We start from the raw sequence: 25,074 nt of genomic DNA, 5'->3' as shown, positions 1-25,074 counted from the left end.
CAAGGTTATGGCCAGGATAGCATTTTCAGTAGATAATTATGTTAGAATAGAGGATGGATTGGATGAGGGTGGGATTGAAGGCTGGGAGATCAGTCTGGAAACTACTATAGTAGTCCACGTAGAAGATAGGAACTAGCCCTTGAGAAGTGGTTCTGAAATAGAAGGTTGTCCACGTAGAGGATAGGAACTAGCCCTTGAGAAGTGGTTCTGAAATAGAAGGTAAATATGACACATAGAAGGACTTATATCTTATAAGTTATATGTTTACAGGTTAATACAAGTATTAGCTTGTAAATTATCTAGTTGGATGTGAGGATAAAGTAATAGAGGTTGCTTAGCATGAGGTCCCTGATTTCTGGTATAAATGACTAGATAGCAGTATTAGCTATAGAAGAAGCAATTTAGGGCAAAGTTTAGCTCAGTTTGCAATTCATTGTTTGATTTACTGGTGGATTATCCAGATGCAGATGCCTAAGGAGGAACTGGCTTCCATCTCTGCTAAGCATAGATTTGGAAGTCATCAACATATAATTGATAGTAAAAGCATGAAAGTGAATGACATTACCCCTCATCAGACAAGGTGAAGCATGACTCTGTAAGATACCTGAATAGTCTAAATGTGGTTGTAAAGAATTGTATTTTAGAACCTCATGGACACTACTAAAAGTTTTTTTAGTCACTTTTTTTTTCATGAACTATAAGAAATTCCTGGCGTATTTTTATGAAACATCATAATATATCAGAATGATTCTTAGTTTTGGATTCAAATCAAAAGAAATTTAAAAAAAATAAAAATTTTTAAAAAATCAAACTGAAATTCCTTACCAGCCATTGGTCAAGTCCATTATCTTCCTATAAATTTGGTTGACTCAAATATCAAAATAGGAATCCTACAGAGTCGCTTTGAAGATTAAATAAAATGATCTTTAAGAGAGTACTGGAACTATGCAGAAGCTCCTTTACTTGCGAAGACTTAGATTGCATAAGGCCAAACTTAAGTCAATGTGTTTAAATCCAAAGAAACACCCAAGTTTCAGCTTGTGGTCCTAGACACATTTCTCTAAAATAACTTAAAGCTAAACATAGTCTTATCTTCCACTGATATATATATATCAGTATATATATATATATACACACACACACATATATACAGTATATATATACAGTATATATACACACACACACACGCACACACACACGTATATATATATATTCAATTAGGCATCTTTTTCAAAATATGACTGTTGCATTATATGAAAATATGTGAATACGGTGAAGGGAAACTTGTTAGCGTGTGGCAATAGTATTTACTGCCTCATCACTGGTTTTAACGTGTGAAATCTGAAGGAGCTCGGAGCCCGTGGAAGCTCCACCAGCTCGGGGCCATCATCCTAACTTTAGGACAGAGCGCATTCAGTGCTTACAAGCCCCTCCATTTACAAACCCACAGCCTCCCTCCTGAACTCCTAACGCAGTAGTGGGCACACTGGCTGCAGATTAGAATCACCTGGGAAGTAAAAACTACAAAGGATAAAAGCAAGCCATTTTCACATAGTGAAAGCCAACAGATGGAAAATTTGTAAGTAGAAAATCTTCTGTACCAGATATAAATAGGCACTCAGTATATATTAGTTTCCTCTCTAAATTACATGCTTGCTCTGCCCCTCCTTAACCCATCATCCACCTTTGGATAATAAATGCATTAGGCAGATCTTGTCTAATCCTGAATTCTAATCTCTGGTGAGCTATTAATATTCAGTGATTGTGCTTCTTCCCTTTGTAGAATGGAAGAGAGTTTGCGTTCCTGAGTGGGGCTCCTCAGAGTATTCCCATCCCATTTACTCGCAGAGACAGTGATAATGACCCATTCAAAAAGGATGATGTTTAATCAAACCAGAATGAGGAAAAAGAGATGAAACACTGGGAGAGATAGGTGTGGGAGGTTGAGAAAGGGATGATGGTTCCAGACAAGGACAGGGCTCCTTCTCTCTCATCACAAAGAGGAGACTATTGGTGCATTATTACAGGGATGGGCCCTTTCGTCCACGCCATGAAGCACACACCACAGCTGACTGGAAAAGCTGACTCATTCTGAGCAGCTGCCCTAGTGAACACAAGGAGAGAGAAGGGAAGAAGTTCCACGATCACAAACAAACAAAAGGGAGCATGGAAACTAACATCTCTTCCTAAAATGTTTCAAAGCTCCAAGGATGGGGAGGGAGGGAGAGAGGAAGAAGAAGGAAGGAAGAAGGAAGGAAGGAAAGAAGGGAGGCAGGGATATAAATACAGAAGCATATAAATAACAATATAGAGGCATATAAATAACACATCAGAAATGACTTCACATAAAACAGTGTGGTCAAGAAAGGAGAGTATGGGATTTGGAATCAAAGAGAACCAAGCTTAGGTTCGAGGTATGGCCCCTATATTTTGCTGAATTCCTTTTAGAGGTCACTTAATCTTTCTGTGACTCTGTCTAGGAGTGAAATGAAAATAAGTATAAAGTATTAATATAAAAAATGATGGTTATCTGTGTGAAAAGGACAGCAACAATTTAGTCCACAGTTAGGGTGGGCCAAGCAGAAATGACTTTGTTTGACTTTGTTTCTTCCCCACTTGCAACATGGTACAAATCTCATGCCCATGCCCAGACATTTTTGCTGCTGAACAGAGTTGGGTTAGACATCTAATAGCTAATGTTAAGCAGGAATGAAAACATACCTCTGAACACGAGTAGGCGAGAGTTCAAGAACAGTGAAGGCTGCATTTATAGCAGATCCCATCTTACATTTTTGTCCCCCAAAAGCAACAAAATCTGTAGCATTTTGAAGCCTACTTCAATCATATAAAATGTACATTACCAAATAGCTCTCATAGCTTCTGTGTCTAAAATAGCAACATGTAGATTACTTTGTAGTTGTCAACAGCAATGTATTGGTACTTATTTTACATTTGTGTAACCAAAGGATCCCTTTTGATAACTTTTCAAATAACTTCTAATTTGAGTTTGAGACATCACTTCAAGGAAGCTGGAAACTGATTGCAGGTTTTTAATGATAATCGTTTGGCTTGCCCTGCTCTGCTATGAAGTTACAGGTGGCTCTTCTCCTTCCTTGCATTCCAGCAGGGCATCCTGATGTCTACAGGATTATCAAGTAGAAAAAAAAGGAAAAAAGAAAATAGCTTTATAATGTCTGATGATATTGAGATTGACTTATATAGTAAATGCAATTTTAAAACTAAAGGGTAAAGTTTTCTCTACTTCTGTTGCTTTCTAAAAAGGATTAGAAAAGACCATGAGCAGGAAAATAATGTGCTCAGATCACTTTAGATTGGAGGGTTTAATAAGCTCATCCTTCACAGGACTTCATTTGCTGGCTATTATGCCTTTCAAAATCTGTATCTCCAGCCTAGATTTTGCTTCAAAAGCCTTGCCCATGTTTTTTTTTTTTTTTTTTTTTTTAAGATTTTATTTATTCATTTTTGTCAGAGTGAGCACAGGCAGACAGAGAGGCAGACAGAGGCAGAGGGAGAAGTAGGCTCCCCGCTGAGCAAGGAGCCCGATGTGGGACTTGATCCCAAGACCCTGGGATCATGACCTGAGCCGAAGGCAGCCGCTTAACCAACTGAGCCACCCAGGCGTCCCCTTGCCCATGTTTTAACTGCATATTAGACACATCCGCTTGAATGTTTCTCAGTTACCTTGAACTCAACATTTTTTTAAAGATTTTATTTACTTTTATGAGAGAGAGAGAGAGCATGAGCAGGTGAGGGTGGGTCAGAAGGAGAAGCAGACTTCTCACTGAGCAGGGAACCCAACGTGGGACACGATCCCAGGACTCTGGGGTCATGATCTGAGCCTAGGGCAGACACTTAATCAACTGAACCACCCGGGTGTCCCAAACTCAACATTTCTAAAACTCGATTCACATTCTTCCATTCTCCACTCCCCTGTGTGTCCTTAGACACACACACATGCACACACAACACCCCATGACACAGACGATCTCTGTGTTCCAGTATTTGTCATACAGGCTAGTCTCATTCTGTGAGCACGAACAGCCCCCAAATCTCAAAAACAGAACTATTCTAAAGTTTATCTCCAGCTCACATAAGGTCCTATTCTCTTGACCGGGTAACAATCCAAAGCAGCTGTCCTCCATGGTGTGACTCGGAAGTCTCAGCTGCTTTGATTTTGTGGTTCAACCATGTCAAGAAATGTCCCTCCTGCTTCTCACCAAAGAGGAATTAAAAGGCTAGAGAATGGCCTGAGGGTTTCCATGGCTTTGTCCCAAAAATAACATACGTTGCTTCCATCCACATTCCACTAGCCAGAGATAGATCCATGGTCCCTCCTAACTGCAAGGTTGTTGCCACGCATAGTTGTTGGTGCATCAGAAAGAAGGCATAAGAAATGCTCACCACCTGGGGTTGTCTTTGGCTCAATTTCCTAGTTCGGATTCCCAGGACAGAAAACCCTGGGAATGGGCTTCCTCCATCTTTTTCCATCACCCTCACATGCCATCAGTCCATAAGTGGATACCATTAATTCTACTTGCTCTGTATCTCTTGAATCTGTATCTCTTGAATATATATATATATGTGTGTGTGTGTGTGTGTGTGTACACACACACACACACACACACGATATTTTTTCCCACCTCCCCACTTTATAAATCCAAACTCTCATCACACCTCTCTCTGATGGTCACAACTTCCTCACAGGTCTCCCTGTCTTGAGGATTCTCTCTCAAATCATTTCTCTATACACCAGCCAAAATGATCTTTTTAAAATGCAAACATGATTGTATTGACTTAAAACCTTTCCGTAGCTGTTTCTTTAAAAAGAAAAAAAAAAAAAAAAGCCCAGAGCTGTAAACATGATTCATAAAGCCCTGCATTACCTGGTCAGTGCTTTCTTCTCTAAATCCATCTTTTGCAAAAATATACCTTGCTGTGGCTGCAGTGATGAGCTGCCCAGGTTCCCCTTCAACTCTGACGCACTCATTTCCCAGCCACTGAAACATTGCCAACTGATAGCTCACAGCTGAAATCATTTTCCAGAAATTGCCTTCAACCAGAGGAAGTTGCCTCACCCAAGTTTACCCCATTACCCTTGTGGCAGCCTTTATCCATGGTCAATGGAGGATACAAAGGCCCTCTCATTATTTCAATCTGTGAGAAATTTAAGGAACCATCCTGGTTCCAGAAATCACTAAGGGACAGCCTCAGATCTCTGTCATCACTCCTCACGACTCAGCTTCTCCCACTTCTGCTCAGGTCTGCACCCTCTGCCTCCCTGACAGGCGTCATCAACTGAGAGCATTCCTCCAATAACCTCCTACACTGACATCTTTGCCTTGGAGTCTGTTTCCTGGGGAACCTAAAATGTGCCTCAAACTCTGTGCTTCAAGCATTTGAAATACAACACCCAGAATATGTTCTTCCTTCTGGCCCCTTGCTCATGTGGTGTCTGAGACCTGGAATGCCAATGCCACCTCCCTCATTTTGCCAGAGTCATCCCTACTTATTCTTAAGGACTTGAATGTCACATCATGTCAACAAAGAACATTACACTTACAAAGAAGCCCTCTCATGGAGTCCCTGTTAAGGATTACGTATACATCTCCCCTTCCTCAAAACCCTACTCTCAGATATGCAATGACAATTAATTTTAGGTGACATGAGGAACTTACCATAAAAATCTGTCCACTTATTTGACTCTGGGATTAAAGTCCAGAAAACGTAGGTTGTTTATTTATTTATTTTATTCTGAACATAACCCTTACTAGCTCTCTGGGTTCATTAGCACCTTCCATTAATCTGGGAACCTCTGATTTCCCTGAACTCTGCAGCAGGGCCTTGGGGAGACAGAGTGCTCTCTGGATTGCTTCCGCTGCCCCCTTTACCCAGTCACTTACGGATCATTTGGATGTGGCCACAGCTGAAGGCTAGGATTCTTTCAGGGATCTTCAGCTTCTTCTGTGTTACATCTTCCCCTTTGCTTCTCTCACCAACCTCAAGGTCAGGGGCTGACTCTCTGCACGGTCCCCCAACATCCTGAGACCTCTCTACCCCTGCCATAGCGAGTCTACCTCCTTGATCTAATTTTTCACTTATCTTTCGGTATCCTAAGGGAGGATAAAGCAACTTAGAAAATTATTTCCTCTCTTACAATCTGTTTCAGAGTTACTAACTTCCTAAAAGGGTCAAGAAAGTCAGCTTCAAAATTTAAGACTAATCAGTGGCCTCTTTTCTGAGCAATACCCTCCTTTTCCTTCCCTGGAGCAGGAAGCCTGGCAGCTCAGCGTGAGGTGGGTGAAAGCTGCAGGAAAAAACACATTTAGGAAGAATATGAAAACGTGTGGGTTTGGTGTTTGCCAAGAATTATCCCCCATTACATTTATTCATGTGTCTGTCACTCCGGAGTGTTTCCTATCAGCTGTAAGTATTTTGATTTGTCTTTGAAAATTCAGTGACTAATATAGTACATAGCACATGGCAGGTGCCCAAACATTATTTGTTGAAAGACATTCAGAGTATCTCTACCTCCAAGTTCAGGTCTTTTATGATGCTTCTCCTATCCCGAAAAACTGCATTGGTTTATCTCTTTAAACTCTTGTCTCAATTCCCGTTTAAGTGAAATTCATCCTCTGAGATACCAATCTCCTCCATTTTCACCAGTAATCCATGCATTTGAGCCAAAAATAGGCTAGATCTTTGTACATACAGTAAACATACTGCTATTTTTAGCACTGGTTTGCACTTGTGGTATATATTTTATATACTTATTTTTGATGTTTATTATTTATTTTTTCATCTCCTTCAATGATTGCCCTCAGACCTCTCATTAGACTCTAAACTGCTAAGGATAGAAAACTTTTTTTTTCTCTCTTTTGTATCTACTGTCTTTGGTATAATTTTTTGCCACATACAGTTTAAAAACTAATGTTAACCAGCACACAAATAGTTAAGTAAGGGAATTAGACTTCAGGCTTATAAATAACTTCCAGATATTTGTTCTACTTAGGTACCGAGGTACACAAGAATTTTTAAACCTGGCTAAGGCTACATAGCTGTGATCATAAAAATAATAGTGGGCGCCTGGGTGGCTCACTCAGTTAAGCGACTGCCTTCAGCTCAGGTCTTGATCTCAGGGTCCTGGGACTGAGCTCCACATTGGGCTCCCTGCTCAGTGGGGAGTTTGCTTCTCTCTCTTTCCCTCTCTCTCTCACATAAATAAATAAAATCTTTAAAAAATAGTAATAACTCATATTTATTGAGCTACAACTACTATGAGTCAGTCTACTTATAAAGAATACTACTTCAGGGGGCACCTGGGTGGCTCAGTCATTATGTGGCTGCCTTTGGCTCAGGTCATGATTTTAGGGTCCTGGGGTCAAGGCTCCTCCAATCAGGCTCCCTGCTCAGCGGGATGCCTGCCTCTCCCTCTCCTACTCACCTTGCTTGTGTTCCCTTTCTCGCTCTCTCTCTGTCAAATAAATAAAATCTTTAAAAAAAAAAGAAGAAGAAGAAGAAGAACACTACTTTGTGGTACCTGGGTGCCTCAGTGGGTTGAGTAATCACCACTTGATTTCAGTTCAGGTCATGATCTCTAGGTTGTGAGATCAAATCTCCATGATGGCCGTGGAGCCTACTTAAGAACCCTCTCTCTTCTTTTGCCCCTCCCCACCTCTCCCTCTCCCTCTCTCTAAGAAAAAATAAAAAATAAAAACTTAAAAGGTTACTACTGTAGATGTTCTCATTTTACAGGTGAGTTTAAATAACTTGTCCAAAGACACATAGTGGCTAAGTGTCAAAATCAAAATTCAAACTAAGACAGGGTAGTTCAGAATTCATACTTTTACAGCAGTACAATGCTAGCTACTTTCTGCATATCTGAGTGACCTATTATTACTATGAAACACTTTCTTCCATGCTGACTAGTTTTCTAATGTGACGGAAGGGTTACGGTTCTCACACTCTATCTGCTTAAATGGATCCAAAGCAAATTGTACTTGACCTCCCCTCAGAGTCTTCTGCTTTAAACCAAACTCTTCTTAGGGTACACTTTAACAGAACTTACCAGAAAAAGTTCCAATTGACTCTAATAAACCACACTGCTTAATAAATCTAAGCTAAGCTAAAAGGCACTGGAAAACCTGATCTGAACATCATTAGAACACATGCTCACTAGGAGTAAAGAATGCTGCTGAAAACAATACATGATGAAATCTACAGAAAGGGGTCATTTGTCTCTAAACACAGCAGTGGCCACCCAGACTAACAGGCTGTGTTTTAATTTCATATCAGTCTGTTACACTTCTTTTAGTTAACCAGTAACAGATTTCAACTTGAACTAGTTTAAGCAAAAACAAGGACATTCATTAAAAGGGTACATAGAGAGCTTAAGCAGGCAGGGAGCTAGGTAGCCCTTTAGAACTCAATGGAACCAGTGGCTACAAGGCCAGAAGAAATTCAGATTCACCACTCTCATTTCTATTTCCTTCCATGCATTTTGTTCTCTTGTCACTCAGTGAAAAACATATTTTTTTTTTACTTGCCTATATCCACTGTGGAAAATAGCTCTGAAAGTTTCTGAGATGTTCTAGTATCTTCCCACCTATATAAAAGATAGAATGAATTCTCTCTAGTCAGACTCCAGATCTCTGGATTTGGTCAGTTGGTCTAGCCTGAGACATGTACCCATTAAGACCAATTACAGACTGAGCTAGGTTCTTAAGTGGGGGTTTCATTTTTGTACAATTGAATGGTGACCTGGAGATACCAACATGAGAGCTCCCACAATGACTGTGTAGTTGGCCAGTGTATCAAGAGAAGGGCTGGGGATTCCTAGAAAAGAGGGTATGAGATAAATAAATTAATAGGTGTTCAGTTCAAACAAGGAGGAAGGAAAGCATATCTATAATTCTCAAACATGCCTAGGTATGTCATAGATATTAAAGGCATAAAAGAATAATGGTATTCTAAATCACAATCTCAAACACAATCTTTCTGAGCATGAATGAGCATACACATAGTGTTCCTCTTCCTTCACTTGGGCTACTCTAGATGCAGAGTTTGGCTGAGTATGAATAAGGCTAAATGAAAAACAAAGAATAAAGATCCCTCATGGGGTTTGTTCTTAGTGATGTTCTTAGTAATATGAGAAAAGTCACAGAAAACTAATCTTTCCTTAATCCTCAAACAAAACTCTGAAGTATTCTATAGTATCCCCATTCAGCAGATGTGAAAATAGGGACTCAGAGAAACAATAAACCCAGTCCAAACTTAGCCCAAAGACTGTCATTTTTGGTTTGTTTTTACCACAGCAACGCATTTTGGAATATAAAAGAAAAAAAAAAAAAAAAAAAACCTCAAGCTCTGAAGAATTTTGGTGAGAAAATATAAAATAAAAAAAATACAATAAATCATATAGGGAAAGAAAATATCAGCACCAGAACAAGGGAGGGGAAAGCCCTGGGAATTAAGGCTCATGTGTGCAGTGATGGAATCTGTAAGACATACTTGTCCAGAAATTCCGTTGAACATTTTCTCAGAAAATAATGCCATATAAATCAAGACTTGGATACCTTGGTTAATGACTAGCTTCTAATGAACTTTGAAGCTCTGACTACAGTTCCCTGGGCCAACTGGACAGGGTTAATGACTTCATACAATCATTTACATTTGGTGAAACATGGGTTGGTACATATTAATCAGAGAATCTCAGAGTATAAATTCCAGGAAGGTTCTGAGATGTCACTTGATAAGGGAGGCAGTGGAACACTCACTTCACAGATAAGGAAACTGAAGCCCAAACAGAGTAGTGAGTCGGCCACACTCACACTGAGAATCAAAGTTAGAGTCAGTGTCCTAATTTCCACTCAGTCCACTGAGAAGAGATCTCTGTGAAAGAACAGAGCCAAGCGGTCCAGCGTTGGGAGATGAGCCCCAGCCACAGTCAGGGCCAAGTCTAAGGCAGGGTGAGAGTGTCCGTAAATAGAGGACAAACCGGTGTTGGTAGGGGAGGGGCCCTGCACCTGTGGGTCTTTCTGTGGTCTGAGGGGACTTCCTCAAAGTAGCTGTTACAACTTTAAGCAAGTCATTAAAATACAACTCAGAACCTCTAGATGTACTCGGACTTTCTGAAATAGTCATGTTCAACTTTTGTTCAGTTCTGAGAGTAGTCTAATGTTCTTATATTGGGAAAAACAATTTGATAGAAGTTTCCAATTTACCAAGGCCAATCTCTTCCTCAACACAGACTGTTGCCATATGCTGATCTGGTCTCTCAACTCCTTGCCTTGGTAGGAACTTGTTACCCCCTCTCATCTGAAACTTTAATAATACAATGAAACATGACTCCATGAACTTCCTCACTCTGACACTAATCCAACCCTCTTGTTCTACACTGAACAAGTCTAGATATTTGGGCGCACCTCAGAGATATTGCACATTCGGTCCCAGACCACTGTAATAAAGTGAATATCACAATAAAGCAAGTCAAATGAATTTTTTTATTTCCCACTGCATATAAAAGTTATATGTGCATCACACTATAGTCTATCAAGTGTGCAATAGCATTATATATGAAAAAGAAATGTACATACCTTTATTTAAAAATACTTTATTGCTGTATGATTTCTAGTAATTTGGGGGTGGATTCTTTTGGGTTTTCCATATAAAGTATCATGTCATCTGCGAAGAGAGAGAGTTTGACTTCTTCTTTGCCAATTTGAATACCTTTTATTTATTTTTGTTGTCTGATTGCTGTTGCTAGGACTTCTAGTTCTATGTTGAACAACAGTGGTGAGAGTGGGCATCCTTTTCATGTTTCTGATCTCAGTAGGAAGGCTGTCACCTTTTCCAATGAGAATGATATTCACTGTGGGTTTTTCATAGATGGATTTTATGAAGTTGAGGAATGTTCTCTTTATCCCTATATTGTGAAGAGTTTTAATCAGGAACTGATGCTGTATTTGGTCAAATGCTTTTTCTGCATCAATTAAGAGGACATGTGGTTCTCCTCTCTTCTATTATTGATTTGTTCAATCACACTGATTGATTTGTGAATGTTGAACCACCCTTGCATCCCAGGGATAAATTCCACCTGGTCATGGTGGATGACATGGTGGGTGATACTGTTGGATCCTATTAGCTAGGATCTTGTTAAGAATCTTGGCATCCATATTCATCGGGGATATTGGTCTGAAATTCTCCTTTTTGATGGTGTCTTTGCCTGGTTTGGGGATCAAGGAAATGCTGGCCGTATAGAGTCTGGAAGTTTTCCTTCTGTTTCTATTTTTTTGAAACAGCTTCAGGAGAATAGGTATTATTGCTTCTTTGAATATTTGGTAGAATTCCCCAGGGAATCTGTCAGGTCCTGGGCTCTTGTTTTTTGGGAGGTTTTTGGTCACCGCTCCTAACTTGTTACTAGTTATTGGTCTATTCAGGTTGTCAATTTCTTCCTGTTTCAGTCTTGGAAGTTTATAGGTTTCCAGGAATGCATCCATTTCTTCTAGGTTGCTTAACTTATTGGCATATAGCTGTTGATAATAATTTCTGATGGTCATTTCTATTTCCTTGGTGTTAGTCATAACCTCTCCCCTTTTATTCATACTTTTATTAATTTGGGTTCTCTCTCTTTTCTTTTGGATTAATTTGGCCAATGGTTTTTTGACCTTATTAATTCTTTCAAAAAACCAGCTTCTAGTTTCATTGGTGTGTTCTACTGTATCTCTAGTTTCTAATTCATTGATCTCTGCTCTACTCTTAATTATTACACAACCATCAGAAAGGATGAATACCCAATTTTTGTATCAACATGGATGGGACTAAAGGAGATTATGCTGAGTGAAATAAGCCAAGCATAGAAAGTCAATTATCATATGGTTTCACTTACTCATGGAACATAAGGAATAACATGGAGGACATTAGAAGAAGGAAAGGAAAAGTGAATTAGGGGAAATTGGAGGGGGAGATGAACCATGAAAGACTGTGGGCTTTGAGAAACAAACTGGGTTTTAGAGGGGAGAGGGAGGGGGGTTGGGTGAGCCTGGTGGTAGGTATTAAGGAGGGCACATATTGCATGGACCACTGGGTGTGGTGCATAAACAATGAATCTTGGAACACTGAAAAAATGAATAAAATTAAATTAAATTAAATTAAATTAAATATACTTTATTGCTCAAAAAATGCTAACCATCATCTGAGTTTTCAGTGAATCATAATCTTTTTGCTGGTTGGGGGTCTTGCCTCCATGTTGATGGCTGATGACTGATCAAGGTGGTGGTTGCTGAAGGTGGGGGTGGCCGTGGCAATTTCTTAAAATAAGACAACAGTAAAGTTTGCTTCATCGATTCACTCTAGTTTTCACAAACAATTTCTCTCTATCATGTGATGGTATTGGATAGCATTTTACCCACAGTAGAATCCTTTTAGAATCAGACTCCCATCCTGCAAATGCTGCTGCTTCTTTATCATCTAAGTTTATTTAATATTCTAAATTCTTAGTTGTCATGTCAACAATCTTCACAACATCTTCACCAGGAGTACATTCCATCTCAAGCAACCACTTTTTTGCTCACTCACAGAGAGCAACGCCTTAGCCATACAAGTTCTATCATTAGCTTGCAGCAGCTCTGGCATATCTTCAGTCTACTCCTAATTCCAGTTCTCTTGCTAGTTCCACTCTGTCTGCAATTACATCCTCCGTGGAAGTCTTGAACCCCTCCATGTCCTCCATGAGGGTTGAAATCTACTTCTTCTGAGTGCTCATTGATGTTTTGACAGCTGCCCATGAATCACAATTGTTCTTAATGACACCAAGAATGGTAAATCTTTTACAGAAGGTTTTCGATTTAGTTTGCCCAGAACCTAAGAGAAACCACTATCTAGGACAGCTACATTTTTACAAGATGTATTTCTGAAATAATAAGACTTGAAAGTTGAAATTATTCCTTGATCCATGGGCTGTAGAATGTGTTAGCAGACATGAAAATAATATTAGTCTCATGGTACATCTTCAGTGGAGCTCTTGGATGACCAGGTGCATTATCGATGAGCAGTGATATTTTGAAAGGAATCTTTTTTCCTATGTAGTAGGTTTCAATAGTATACTTACAATATGCAGTAAACCACGTCATAAACAGATGTGCTGTCATCCAGGCTTTGTTGTTCCATTTATACAGCACAGGCAAAGTAGATCTAGCATAGTTCCTAAGGGCCCTAGGATTTTTGCAAATGGTGCATGAGCGCTGGCCTCAACCTAAAGTCACCAACTGCATTAGCCTCTAACAAAGGGGTCAACCTATCCTAGGAAGATTTGAAGCCAGGCATTGACTTTTCCTCTCTCACTATGAAAGTCCTAGATGACACCTTCTTCCAATATAAGGCTGTTTCATCTACATTGAAAATCTTCTGTTTAGTATAGCACCTTCATTAATTAGCTAGATATTCTGAAAAATTTGCAGCAGCATCTACATCAGCACTTGCTGCTTCACCTTGTACTTGGATGTTGTGGAACGGGCTTCTTTCCTTAAACCTCATGAATCTCCCTCTGCTGGCTTCAAACTGTTCTTCTGAAGCTTCCTCACCTCTCTTGGCCTTCAGAGAACTTAAGAGAGTTAAGGCCTTGCTCTGGATTAGGCTTTGGCTTCAGGGAAAGTTGTGACTAGTTTGATTTTCTATCCAAGCCACAAAATCTTTCTCTAAATTGGAAATAAGGCCGCTTTGCTTTCTTATCCTAAGTATATTCACTGAAGTAGCACTTTTATTTTTCCTTGCCTTCATTCACAACCTGGCTAACTATTTGGTGCAAGAGACCTAACTTTTAACCTACCTTGGTTTTTGACATGCCTTCCTTACTAGGCTTCATTATTTCTGGCTTTGATTTAAAGTGAGAGATGTGCAGCTCTTCCTTTCACTTGAACACTTAGAGGCCAGTGGAGCAGTCAGAACATACACGCCATTTATCGATCAAGTTCACCATCTTATTTGGGCATGGTTCATGGTGCCCCAAAACAATTATAAAGTAATATCAAAGATCACTGCTCATAGATAACCATGTTAAATATAATAATAATGAAAAGTTTGAAATATTGTGAGAATTACCAAAATGTTACCCAGATACACGAAGTACACAAATAGTGTTGGGGAAATGGTACAATAATAAACTTGCTCAATGAAGGGAGGTCACAAGCCTATAATTTGTAAAAAACACAACATCCATGAAGCACAACAAAGTAAAGCACAATAAAATGAGGTATGCCTATAACCATAAACTGTTCTGTTTTTCACTTTTAGTAAAATAGTAGTCAATAAATTATGAGATATTCAATGCTTTATTATAAAACATATATATATATATAACTTTGTGTTAGATTATTTTTTCCCAATAGTAGGCTAATGTAAGTGTTCTAAGCACAGTTAAGATAGGTTAGGCTAAGCTTTGATGTTTGCTAGATTAGATGTGTTAAATACAACTTTGATTTAGGATATTTTCAACTAACAATGGAAGTTCTAAGTTGTTTCCATTTTTGAGAACTAAGAAATCCTTACTAGAAGACCCCAAGTGGACTTCCTCTTAGATACCATTGACCCCTTCTTAAGAAACCAATGGCAGTAGGTTCCAGTACCATTAGGAACCAGAACAAGTAAGTTTTCCATTTTGGAAGCAAAATACTGGAAGGAGAGTATTTCTTTTCTGCAGTAAAATAATTAATTAATTAATTAATTAATTAGTAATTAGTAGGAAGGAAAGATGTGGTAGAACACAAATGGTGTTAACATTGCAGGAAGACTGTGTTTAGGAACCCCTCTGTCTAAAAGGGCAATTGGAGTCAGCAAAAACAACACGTCAGCTCCATGTAGAGGTCCAGTCTTGCATGGTTCTGTAGCACATTAAGGCAGCCAGAGTGATCTTCTTACCAGATCACTTTCCTAGAACTGGGGCTGGACCATAGAACCTTGGAACAACCCAGAGTACCTGATAGACCCAAAGATTGAGTGTCAAGATACCCTGAACAGGAGAAAGAGAGGATAGGGATGAAAGGGGAAAAGTTCCTTCTACAAACTTAGGAGGCCTGGTTTGAGTGGTACTGTCAACTCTGACTCATTTGAGCAATGAAGGAGGAGTTTGGATATTTTTGAGGAACACACTCCAAAGCTCAGAGTTTCCGACAGTGCAGAGTCCAAGGCAGAGACCTCACTTGCTCAGGGATAAGGGGAGTTTGGGGGACCTGAGTTGGTTCAGAGAGCCAGCGAGAATGGTTCTTGAAGAAAAAAAAGACTACAGAGGAAAGAATTGTCTAACGGCTAACTTAAAACAGTTCAGGGCAGAGGCCATCACAAATTTCATTCTGAATGTAAGCTACCGTTTAATTATGGATACCTGGATGGAGGATTCTAAAACCAAACCTAAAGTCCATAGCTCAAGGTCATGATCTGGGAAAAGATTCTTTCCTGAGTATAGGATGGGAGATGGGGAGACTATGTCAGAGGTTTACCATTCTTGTAGGAAAGGGTAGTCGGAAAGCTTTATACTTTGGATCTACACAAAGGCTTACATACACCATCACATGTGTTCATTGGTCTGCTCTGAAATATTTGAAAGAAGCTTAGATTATTCTATAGCCATCAAAATTTTTAAAATGCCTATAATTCAGCTGCTAATGGTAAAGTATAGGAGTATGTCTATTTGTGTGTGTATGTATGTATGTGAGGAAAAGAAAGTGTGTGTGTGTGTGTGTGTGTGTGTGTGTGTGCGCGCGTGTACTGGTAAGTAAGTTTGGAAGCACTTAGAGACTGGGGGAATGTGACTGGATTAAAAATGAAGGACTCATTTGACAGCCTATCTTGACAGCTCCCATGCCCTAAGAGGTAGCTGGGAAGTGTTTGCCAGGAAAACCATCACCAAGCTTGTGTCTGGATGGCCCTGAAAAGGAGAAAAGTTGTCCTCGTAGGAAATATCTGAAACTCATTCCCCAGGGGCAGTTCAACAAAGCAGAAGCTTATCAAGTGAACAAAGCACATTTTCTTAGTAAAGTTCTGGCTGTAAGCATAAATGGAAGTGGGATGCAAACTGAGAGGACCATTCAGTCAGCTGCAGGTTTCCATTTATAATTTTTATTAATTGTAGCGACAAAGCATTTACCAAGGAAATGGTCTGACGTGTAATATTTTTTAATAAGCCTAAAAAGGTGTCTTATGAAACAAAAATGACTTTGGGTTTCAGGGTTGATGTGCAAATCTTAGCCTCACGTATTCTGTTCCATTTAAATCCTCTGAAGTAAGTACAACTCTCACGTAGCCAGTCAATAGAAACTGAAAAGTTTCTGGGCATTTTTCCAGAAAGTCAAGTGTATTTTCCATCAACGGCACTTTTCACTGTTTCTCCCAATATTGCTACCTACTTCTAAGATAGAGTGGAAAGCACAGGTCACCTTCAACATAGCTTATTATTCAATATGTAAGCAGAGTTACATATTGTTATACACAGTTAAGACTCCCAAATGGTTCAAGTCTAATAACCTCCCACCTATTTTCCATATGGGTTGGTGCTGGGGCCTGAAATCGCCATAGCTGCACCAGAGACAGAATATGGCACATTTTCTAGATTATAGGTCCACAGCGTTAAGGGATGAGCACCTGAGGGAAGTGTCAGATTAGAGCCCAGGATGTGATGCACACCCAAACTGCTAATCTGAAGGGGGCCCGACAGTGAGAGCCTGGACATGTCAGTGACTAAGACGATTAAGAAGGTGGAAGTTTTGTGGCCCCTGGGTGGCTCACTCATTAAGTGCCTGCCTTCAGCTCAGGTCATGATCCCAGGGTCCTGGGATTGAGCCCCACATCAGGCTCCCTGCCCAGAGGGAGGCCTGCTTCTCCCTCTCCCACTCCCCCTGCCTATGTTCCCTCTCACTGTGTCTCTCTGTCAAGTAAATAAATACAACCTTTAAAAAGAAGAAGAAGAAGAAGAAGCTAATAGGTTTGAAGGTAAAAGGGGCTGAAAACGGCTTGGCATAGAAGCCCTCTATCCAGTTACGGCTTCCTTGGACAGAGGATGCCTGAACGAACAACTCCAGAGCAGACAAAACACAATAGTTTTTGGTTTTATTATTATTTTTTACTGTGATGATTCCAATTTACTTATATTCTGTCATATTTTTGCTTTCTTTAAAGAAAGAAAAAGAGAAAAAAGTTATGGTAGATTTTTAGCTGAAAGTTTTGGATGCTACTCCCTGTACATTCATGGTATATCATCATCATCATCATTATTATTAATATCATTATTTAACCCTTGGGAAGGGCTCTGAGGAAAGAAAACACTTTTATTTAGGAAAATCAATAAACTACTTGGCTGGGTAGGGAGAAGATCTGAAAAAGAGATATTAACAGAGATGCATAAAAATGAAGAAGCAATCTAAGCATGGAATGGAACTAAGGAGTCAAAAAATGGGAGAAGAACCCCAAGCTCCAAGGTAGAAACTGAAGACACGGATTTGGCATTAAATGGCTCATTCCCTTTTAAGAACAAGGAAGTCAAAAATCCAAATTAAATAGCCTACCATCTGATACCATGCTAAATGACCTTGCCTCCCCCATACTTCAACATTGCCCACAAATCTCCAATAAATGTCCTTGCATACCTTGTTGGAGGGGACTTTTAGGAGGACATCATCATAAACTGATGGTAACCCACACTGAAGACACTGTGAGAGTACAGCAGCAAGATAAAGAGCAGGGTATGAATATCCCATAGGACCTGGGAGCTTGTTGTAGAGGAGGTTAGGAAAGAAATCCTTGCAAATTCACAGGAATCTTGGAGAGGGCATTGGATTTCTTTTTGCAAGTGTATGTGTCCAAGCCAGTCTTAACTAGAGGTGGCATTCTATATATAATATTGAGATTGATTTAGCAACTGTATTCTGAAATGGTGAATGAATCACGCTAGGCTTCCTTGACTCTTCAGGGAACAGGGTGGCATACATAACAGCAGTTTTCAAAATCAGAGTGGTAAAGCGTTCTAAGAAAAAGGAGTGAAAGACAGCTGGCACACCACTGAAACACACATAATCTCAAAAGCCTCTTCTATCATGATAGAGTGCTAAGTGAGACAGAATTTCTTTAAAATAAAAGAATACATTAGTTCCCTCTAGTTTAAGAAACAAGTCACCTCAAGGCAGATTTTGTTAACTGGGGAAGAACTGCTTGAACAGTATGTTGCCCGGGAAGATTGGCTGAGGGAAGTGGAAGCTAGGTTCCCAAAGGGGGATCATCATGCATGAAGGAGTCTTTGGGCAAAGGACACCAGAGCACAATGTCAAGATATGGACATTCAGATTACCCACGCATAAGGCAAGGGCAGACGTAAATTATCAATCTCAAAAACAAAGGACTTGAAACTATTTGCTGCCCAAGCTGGTGGAGAGGTTCCCACCTGTTATGATCTCTAGTTAGTAGGTCCTGGTGTTGTGCCCTTAAAGAAGGGAATGTGTTTTCCATGGGAAAGTTCTCTGGCATGTAGCAGGAGAAAAATGGAAAAGCTCTTATATAATGTAAAAAAATTTGGAACAAAGAAGAGACCAAAATTGAAGTCCAATCCTGTCACATCCTGTCTAGCCTTGAGATTTAATCTCTCTCAGCCTCAGCTTACTTCTCAGCATTACTGTGGCAATAATGTTCACCCTGTATGACTTTGGGAATAATTAAATTAAAATGAGGTAAAATATATAAAGGAGTCTGTCTCTGATCTTGGGCCTTTTAGGGGCTCATATCAGTTGCTAGTTCTTTCATTCCTTGGTGTCAATGGAAGGAAAATAAAGAATATAAACTGTTCCTTTAATCATCCCAATTTTCCCTTCTGCATATTTGACTTAAGATCTATTCAAAATTATTACTATTTACAACTGAAACAATGGTGAGTCCTTTTCTCTTCTTCAAAACTCAGTAGTATATTGCCAGTTCTAGATCATTTACTAGTTCTATCATATACTTAGCCTAACTGTATTCAGTTTAATTATATTATTCGCCCTTACTCGATTGATGTAAAAACACTTAATATAGGTTTTCTCTTTTTCCCTCCTACCATGAGTAAAACAAACAATGTCATCACATGCTTATCTTAGCCATGGTGTATATCCTTATTCTTCCTGTTTACTCATTACACTGATCTGAGAATCTACAGTTATCAAAAGTTCACCTGCATAGTAATAACCCATAGATTTTATTTAAAATGCAGATTTCTGGGCGCCTGGGTGGCTCAGTGGGTTAAGCCTCTGCCTTCAGCTCAGGTCATGATCTCAGGGTCCTGGGATCGAGCCCCGCATCGGGCTCTCTGCTCAGCAGGGAGCTTGCTTCCTCCTCTCTCTGCCTGCCTCTCTGCCTACTTGTGATCTCTCTCTCTCTCTCTCTGTCAAATAAATAAATAAAATCTTTGGAAAAAAAATAAAATAAATTTAAAAAAAATAAAATAAAATGCAGATTTCTGAGCCCCACTTCATATATTCTAATTCAATAGGTATGGGAAAGGAACAGAAAATGATCTTTTAAAAAAGTACCCTCACTCATTGTGATACAAGTGGTCTTGGTCACTGTGAAAGATCCCACCAAGATTGTAAGAGACCCAGAGAGTTAAAAAATGCCATATTTCCCAAATTATTTTGTTCCTCAGTTTCAGAACGTAGAGGAGAATTTTCTAAAACCAAGTAATAAATTCACATAATTATTTTGGTTGGAAGGAAACCAAGTGAAGAAAAATCTAGTCTGGCACGTATTGTGCAGATGAGAAAACTGAGCCTCATAAAGGTAGACTGATGGGTACCTAAGAAGTCACAGCTAGTTTGTCTGGAAAGTTGTTACCTAAGACTGCTCCATTTTCTTGCTTACGTGAGCACGGCACCTTAACACCCACTCTTGCAAGAAATATAATGTTAGGAATAACTGTGTATGTGTGTGTGTGTGTTTGTCAAAGATGAAATCTTCTCTAGACAAGTTTAAAACATAAAAATAATTAAATATTATCAATTAAAATGCACTCTAATACTATTAATATTGGCTTCTCTGAGCTAAAGTTGGTTCCAAATAACTTATTTCACATGGCTTTTCATTGTTTTATCAACATGATAAACTGTTATTTTTTTTTCTTTACCCTTCTTGAGGAAAAGATAAAACCAAATGGAACTATAATTTTCAACTTGTATTTTTAGAAACCCTAAAGATGTCATACATCCAGACTCCTGTTTATTGCAGGTTAGGGTTGGTCCTTCAACAAAAATTCCCATAGCAGTTCAATACATTTCTGTTTAGAGATTTAGCTTTTTCTACAAGTAAAATCTGTGCTTAGTGGTGGGACTGAAAATGGAGGAAAACATACATATTTAAATTTTATCCCACTTAGGAAAATCTGGACTCACGTGCTTAGGTGAGGCTGAACAATTCTAAATAAATCCATTAGGAAAAATGTTTATAAGAAATTAAGGTGTATTCATTAAAGTATAAATTAAAGAAGAAAAATCAGTTTCTGGTCAAATAAATTATTGGGGCACCAGTGTGGCTCGGTTGGTTAAGAGGCTGCCTTCAGCTCAGGTCATGATCCCAGGGTCCTGGGATCGAGTCCCACATCAGGCTCCTTGCTCAGCGGGGAGCCTGCTTCTTCCTTTCTCTCTGCCTGATGCTCTACCTACTTGTGCGTGCTATCTCTCTCTCTGTTGAATAAATAAATAAAATCTTTAAATTAATTAATTACTTAAGAAGAACATTCTAAAACATGAGGGGAAATAATGTTGAATATTACAACATGCCATAGAAACATAAAGTCCCCAACATGTAATATATATTTTAAACAAATTCAGTAATATTTCCTAATTACTATTCAATTATTCCATGGACTCTAGACTTGCTCTCAGCAAAACAATCTCTTCCTCTTGCAAATGAAGTTATCTTCTCACACAGTTGATTTACTTTCTAGAAGATAAAGGTTCTTTCAAATGTGGAAATCCATGGCAGTCCAGAAGGGTTTTTGTTCCCAAGCCAAATTGCAAAATTTTCTGTTTGTCCAATAAATACAATTCTGAAAGTATTCCTTTATTATTAAGCTTTCAACTAACTCTTCCTTCTTGCACTTTATTTCAAAGATCATACAGAACAATATTCACCAGACTTTCCATATTTTCCAAATTGAAATATCACAAGAAAATAATAAGTCCTATTAGGTTTGCACAATGAAAAGTTGAAAAAAAAAAAAAAAAGAAAAAAATCTTTATGGAGAAAGAGATCATAGCTCTGTGAAGGTTGATAGTCAAGCTTTAGAATGATTACCATTTTCCTTTCCTCTGAGTTGAATTAACTGTGAGACATGTTCAACCTTGTATCCTTGAACTCCCCATGTGAATGAGCTCCAGTTACCCACTGCAGTAATTGGCTTTGTAATAGATTCTGGTTCCTTCTCTTCCCTAGCTAGCTTCTTCACTCCCTCTGTGGTCATCTTCCAGAGAAACTATTTACACTAAATCTTTTTCAGAATCTGCTTCCCGGGGGACCCAAATAGACAACCTCAATATCTGTCCATTCCGTATCACTGTTCTCACCCTCTTCCTCCTCACAGACAGCCATTGTGCTCCTAAGCGACCCAGGGCACTGAAAGCTGATACCAACCAAACTAAAAAGCACCCAACTCTCCATGTTGTCTCCACAACCAACATTTGCCCTTCCTGTACTCATGCTCTTAAGACTCAAGAATCTTAAGATTTTTGCTGAGAAACTGAATAAATAGGTTAGACTGTGATGTTCAGATATAGCTTGTTTGGCTAGAAATAACACAGCAGGAAAATCAAAAGACTTTGTTCTTGGTCTATTGTTCACTACTTTGGTGACCTCAGTCAAATTACTCTTGTGGTTCAAGTTTTCCATCAATGAAATGAAGCCAATATCTGACATCTGTCATGAGTTGGAGTACAAAAGGATCTGAGAATTGGAAAACTTAAGATAAATAGGACAGCATTTCAAAGAGAACTCCCAACTTAGAAGTTGCCTTTAATGATGGTATAGCCTGTTTCAAAGTTCAGACCTTCAAAAGCAGAGAAGAACCCAGGGATAGAAGAGCCCTAAAGCATTGCTGGTGGGGGAAAAAAAAATGTGTATGTCCACTCTAAAGAGCAGCATTCTGAGAGGATTTAGTCAAATCAAGTACATGAGTACTTATGAATAAGTATTCAAATCCTAGGTATATACTTCAGAGAAATTCCCAAAAAGATCCGCAAGGGAAGGCACCTGGATGGCTCAGTTGGTTAAGCCACTACCTTCAGCTCAGGTCATGATCCTGGAGTCCCGGGATTGAGTCCCACATCAGGCTCCCTGCTCGGTAGGGAGTCTGCTTCTCCCACTGACCTTCCTCCTCTCATTCTCTCTCTCTCAAATAAATAAATAAAATCTTAAAAAAAAAAAAATCCACAAGGGAGGACATGTAAAGTGGTGCATCACAACCATACCTGATAGAGGAAAACAACTTGGAAGACCACCAGTGGACAGGTGGCTAAGTGATAAGTGATGAAAACATACCACACAGCTGGGCAGAATGAATCCATTTGACATTTACAGAGCATTGTGAATAGAACTTAAAACCAGGGTGACTGGGTGGCTCAGTAGGTTAAGCTTCTGACTCTTGATTTTGGCTCTGGTCATGATCTCAGGGTCATGGGATCGAGCCCCACATCCAGCTCTGTGCTCAGCAGGGTGTTTGCTTGAGCTTCTCTCCCTCTCCGTCTCAGAGTTCCTCTGCCCTCTCCCTGCTCACCCTCTCTCAAATAAATAAATACATCTTAAAAAAAACAAAAAAAAAAACAAAAAAAAAACAAGAACTTAAAAGCCATAGTTCTGGGAGAAAAAAAAGAAACAAAATAGAAACAATATCATTTATGATTCTTATATACTCAGACAAAAGCAATGCACATCTTCAAAACATGTAAGTAGGGACTATACATTAAACACATAAGAATGTATGCCTATAGCATGGGAAGGAAAGACAGATATTATTTAAAAAGTTAATCAATCATCTAACCAACAAATACATCGGGGAAGGACTTGCCCAAACTTACAATAGCAGTCTGCCATGAACTGAAAAGTGTGATAAACTCAACTTTTCACACCCACGTTCAAAAAAAAAAAAAAAAAAAAAAAAAAAGAATGGGGCGCCTGGGTGGCTCAGTGGGTTAAGCCGCTGCCTTCGGCTCAGGTCATGATCTCAGGGTCCTGGGATCGAGTCCCGCATCGGGCTCTCTGCTCAGCAGGGAGCCTGCTTCCCTCTCTCCCTCTCTCTCTGCCTGCCTCTCTGTCTACTGTGATCTCTCTCTGTCAAATAAATAAATAAAATCTTTAAAAAAAAAAAAAAAAAAAGAATGAATGAATGAATGAAAGGTTTAATAAATAGGTGGTCTTTGAGTCAGAGTTTCTGGATTTGAATTCTGCCTCTACCACTTATGAGCTCAATTTAATCTATTAGACTCTGTTCTCACAAACATAAAATATAAGTAATATTACCTACCTTGCAGTCTCATTGTGAAGGTTAGGTTAAATTCAAATGAAGCACTTGATGTAAGGCCTGGCACATTATAAGAACACAGTGAATATGAAATTGTTACTAATACTCTAAACTGATGCCTCACACCATGTAGCAGGTTGATAGAGAAGTAGTGTTTGTTTGGGAGAGACAGATGAACAGAGAGCTTTACCAAAGCTCTGCTGCTCTTCATATGCTAATGGAGACGATAGGAAAGCTTTGTATTTCCAGGTACCAATCGATGACTGACAGTAGATCATTCCAAAAATGGCAGGTAAAGAATGAGAAAGACCAGTTGTTCTTTGGTAGACAACTTTCCCTGTTTTGCCTTGGGCAGGATTGTGGGTTAATGCAGCAATGGTCTAAGAGAACTGTGGCTCAAACAGAGCCGGCTCCAAGGGAACAAGGATTACGTGCAAGAAGTAAGTAAAGGAGCCATTACCAAGGCTCACCTGCTACTAGGAGCTCCCTGTCTGGAACTGCCATGGCTTCCTGATTAGTGCGTATTGCTCTAGGCTTCCCAGATGGACAGAAGGTTATAAGAAGGAAACCAGGTAGACAAGACTAGGACCCATGGCCAATATGGTGAGCATTAGATATGCTGGAGAGTGGGCTCCCAGGATTGTCATCAAAGTATGGTTTTGCTCTGTGGTCTTTACTGCTCCCAAGATTATAAGAATGAACTGACTCGGAAGTAGCCTTCACAAAAATCGTGTGACAACAGAGAAACCACAATGTGAAGAACATCCCAACAACACGAAGCTCAACATCACTGGGCTGCCCCTAGTACGTGGTCTGTCCTGGTAACGTGGAACCCAAACAGAACAGGAAAACTGTGTGAGTTATGTGAAATGCCAACTTTCTCACGTTCAAGATCACCACAATGAACCTCTGAATATTAGCATCCCCTGAAAGCAGGCAGAGGCTCATTTCTTCAAAGTTGCTCATTTTTTTAACCCATAAAAAAATCAACCAATCAATCTAAAGGGAAATAAAACCTGATTCAGTAAGTAATGTATGCATTAAATAAAAATGGTGCTGAAAAATAGTCACAACCATTCTTCTATTTACCCATGATTCTTCTTTATTTGTCTGCTAAATATAGGGGCATGTTAATATTGTTGTCAGCTTAATAGAAGGCATTAAAGGCTCTAACAGTGGTGCAAGAAGCTATAGATAAATCTTTTCTATGCTGGGTGTTAGTAGGGTACTGTGATGTTATATGCCTGCAGGACACTTTTTTTTTTTTTTTTACACTTCTACTGCAGTTCATAAAGGGAACACTCATACGAAAAAAAAAAAAAATTAAACATCAAATCTAGCAAGTGATTAGCACCAGCATTCCAGAAAACTTCAGCGCGGCCTGTTTCCAGCTTCTGCTCCAACTTCATTGCTACAAAACAAGAGGAAATAGTAGTCAGGTTGATGAGATAAATAAAACACCAAAACTACACCTGAAAATGTATATATTAGCATTTGGACATAGAGTCTCATATAAAAAATTATTTATAGTGGGC

General features: G+C 39.3%; 1 protein-coding gene across 9 annotated transcripts in view; it reads right to left on the bottom strand.

The window, feature by feature from the left end:
• Positions 1–24,625: 24,625 nt before the first annotated feature.
• MLIP (muscular LMNA interacting protein) overlaps positions 24,626–25,074 on the bottom strand; it is a 254,404-nt gene continuing 253,955 nt past the window's right edge. For 5 of the 9 annotated variants that reach the window (XM_080805321.1, XM_080805322.1, XM_080805324.1 and 2 more), the window contains one exon: positions 24,626–24,950. In XM_080805321.1, coding sequence (XP_080661447.1) covers positions 24,945–24,950 — 6 coding nt within the window. In that variant the 3' untranslated portion in view covers positions 24,626–24,944. The remainder of the gene's footprint in view (positions 24,951–25,074) is intronic. The other 4 variants (XM_080805319.1, XM_080805320.1, XM_080805323.1 and 1 more) reach the window with 1 other exon arrangement.

This window comes from Martes martes (assembly GCF_963455335.1).
Source record: "Martes martes genome assembly, chromosome: 6".
NCBI classification, from domain to species: Eukaryota; Metazoa; Chordata; class Mammalia; order Carnivora; family Mustelidae; genus Martes; species Martes martes.
This window is presented reverse-complemented; position numbering and strand designations above follow the sequence as displayed.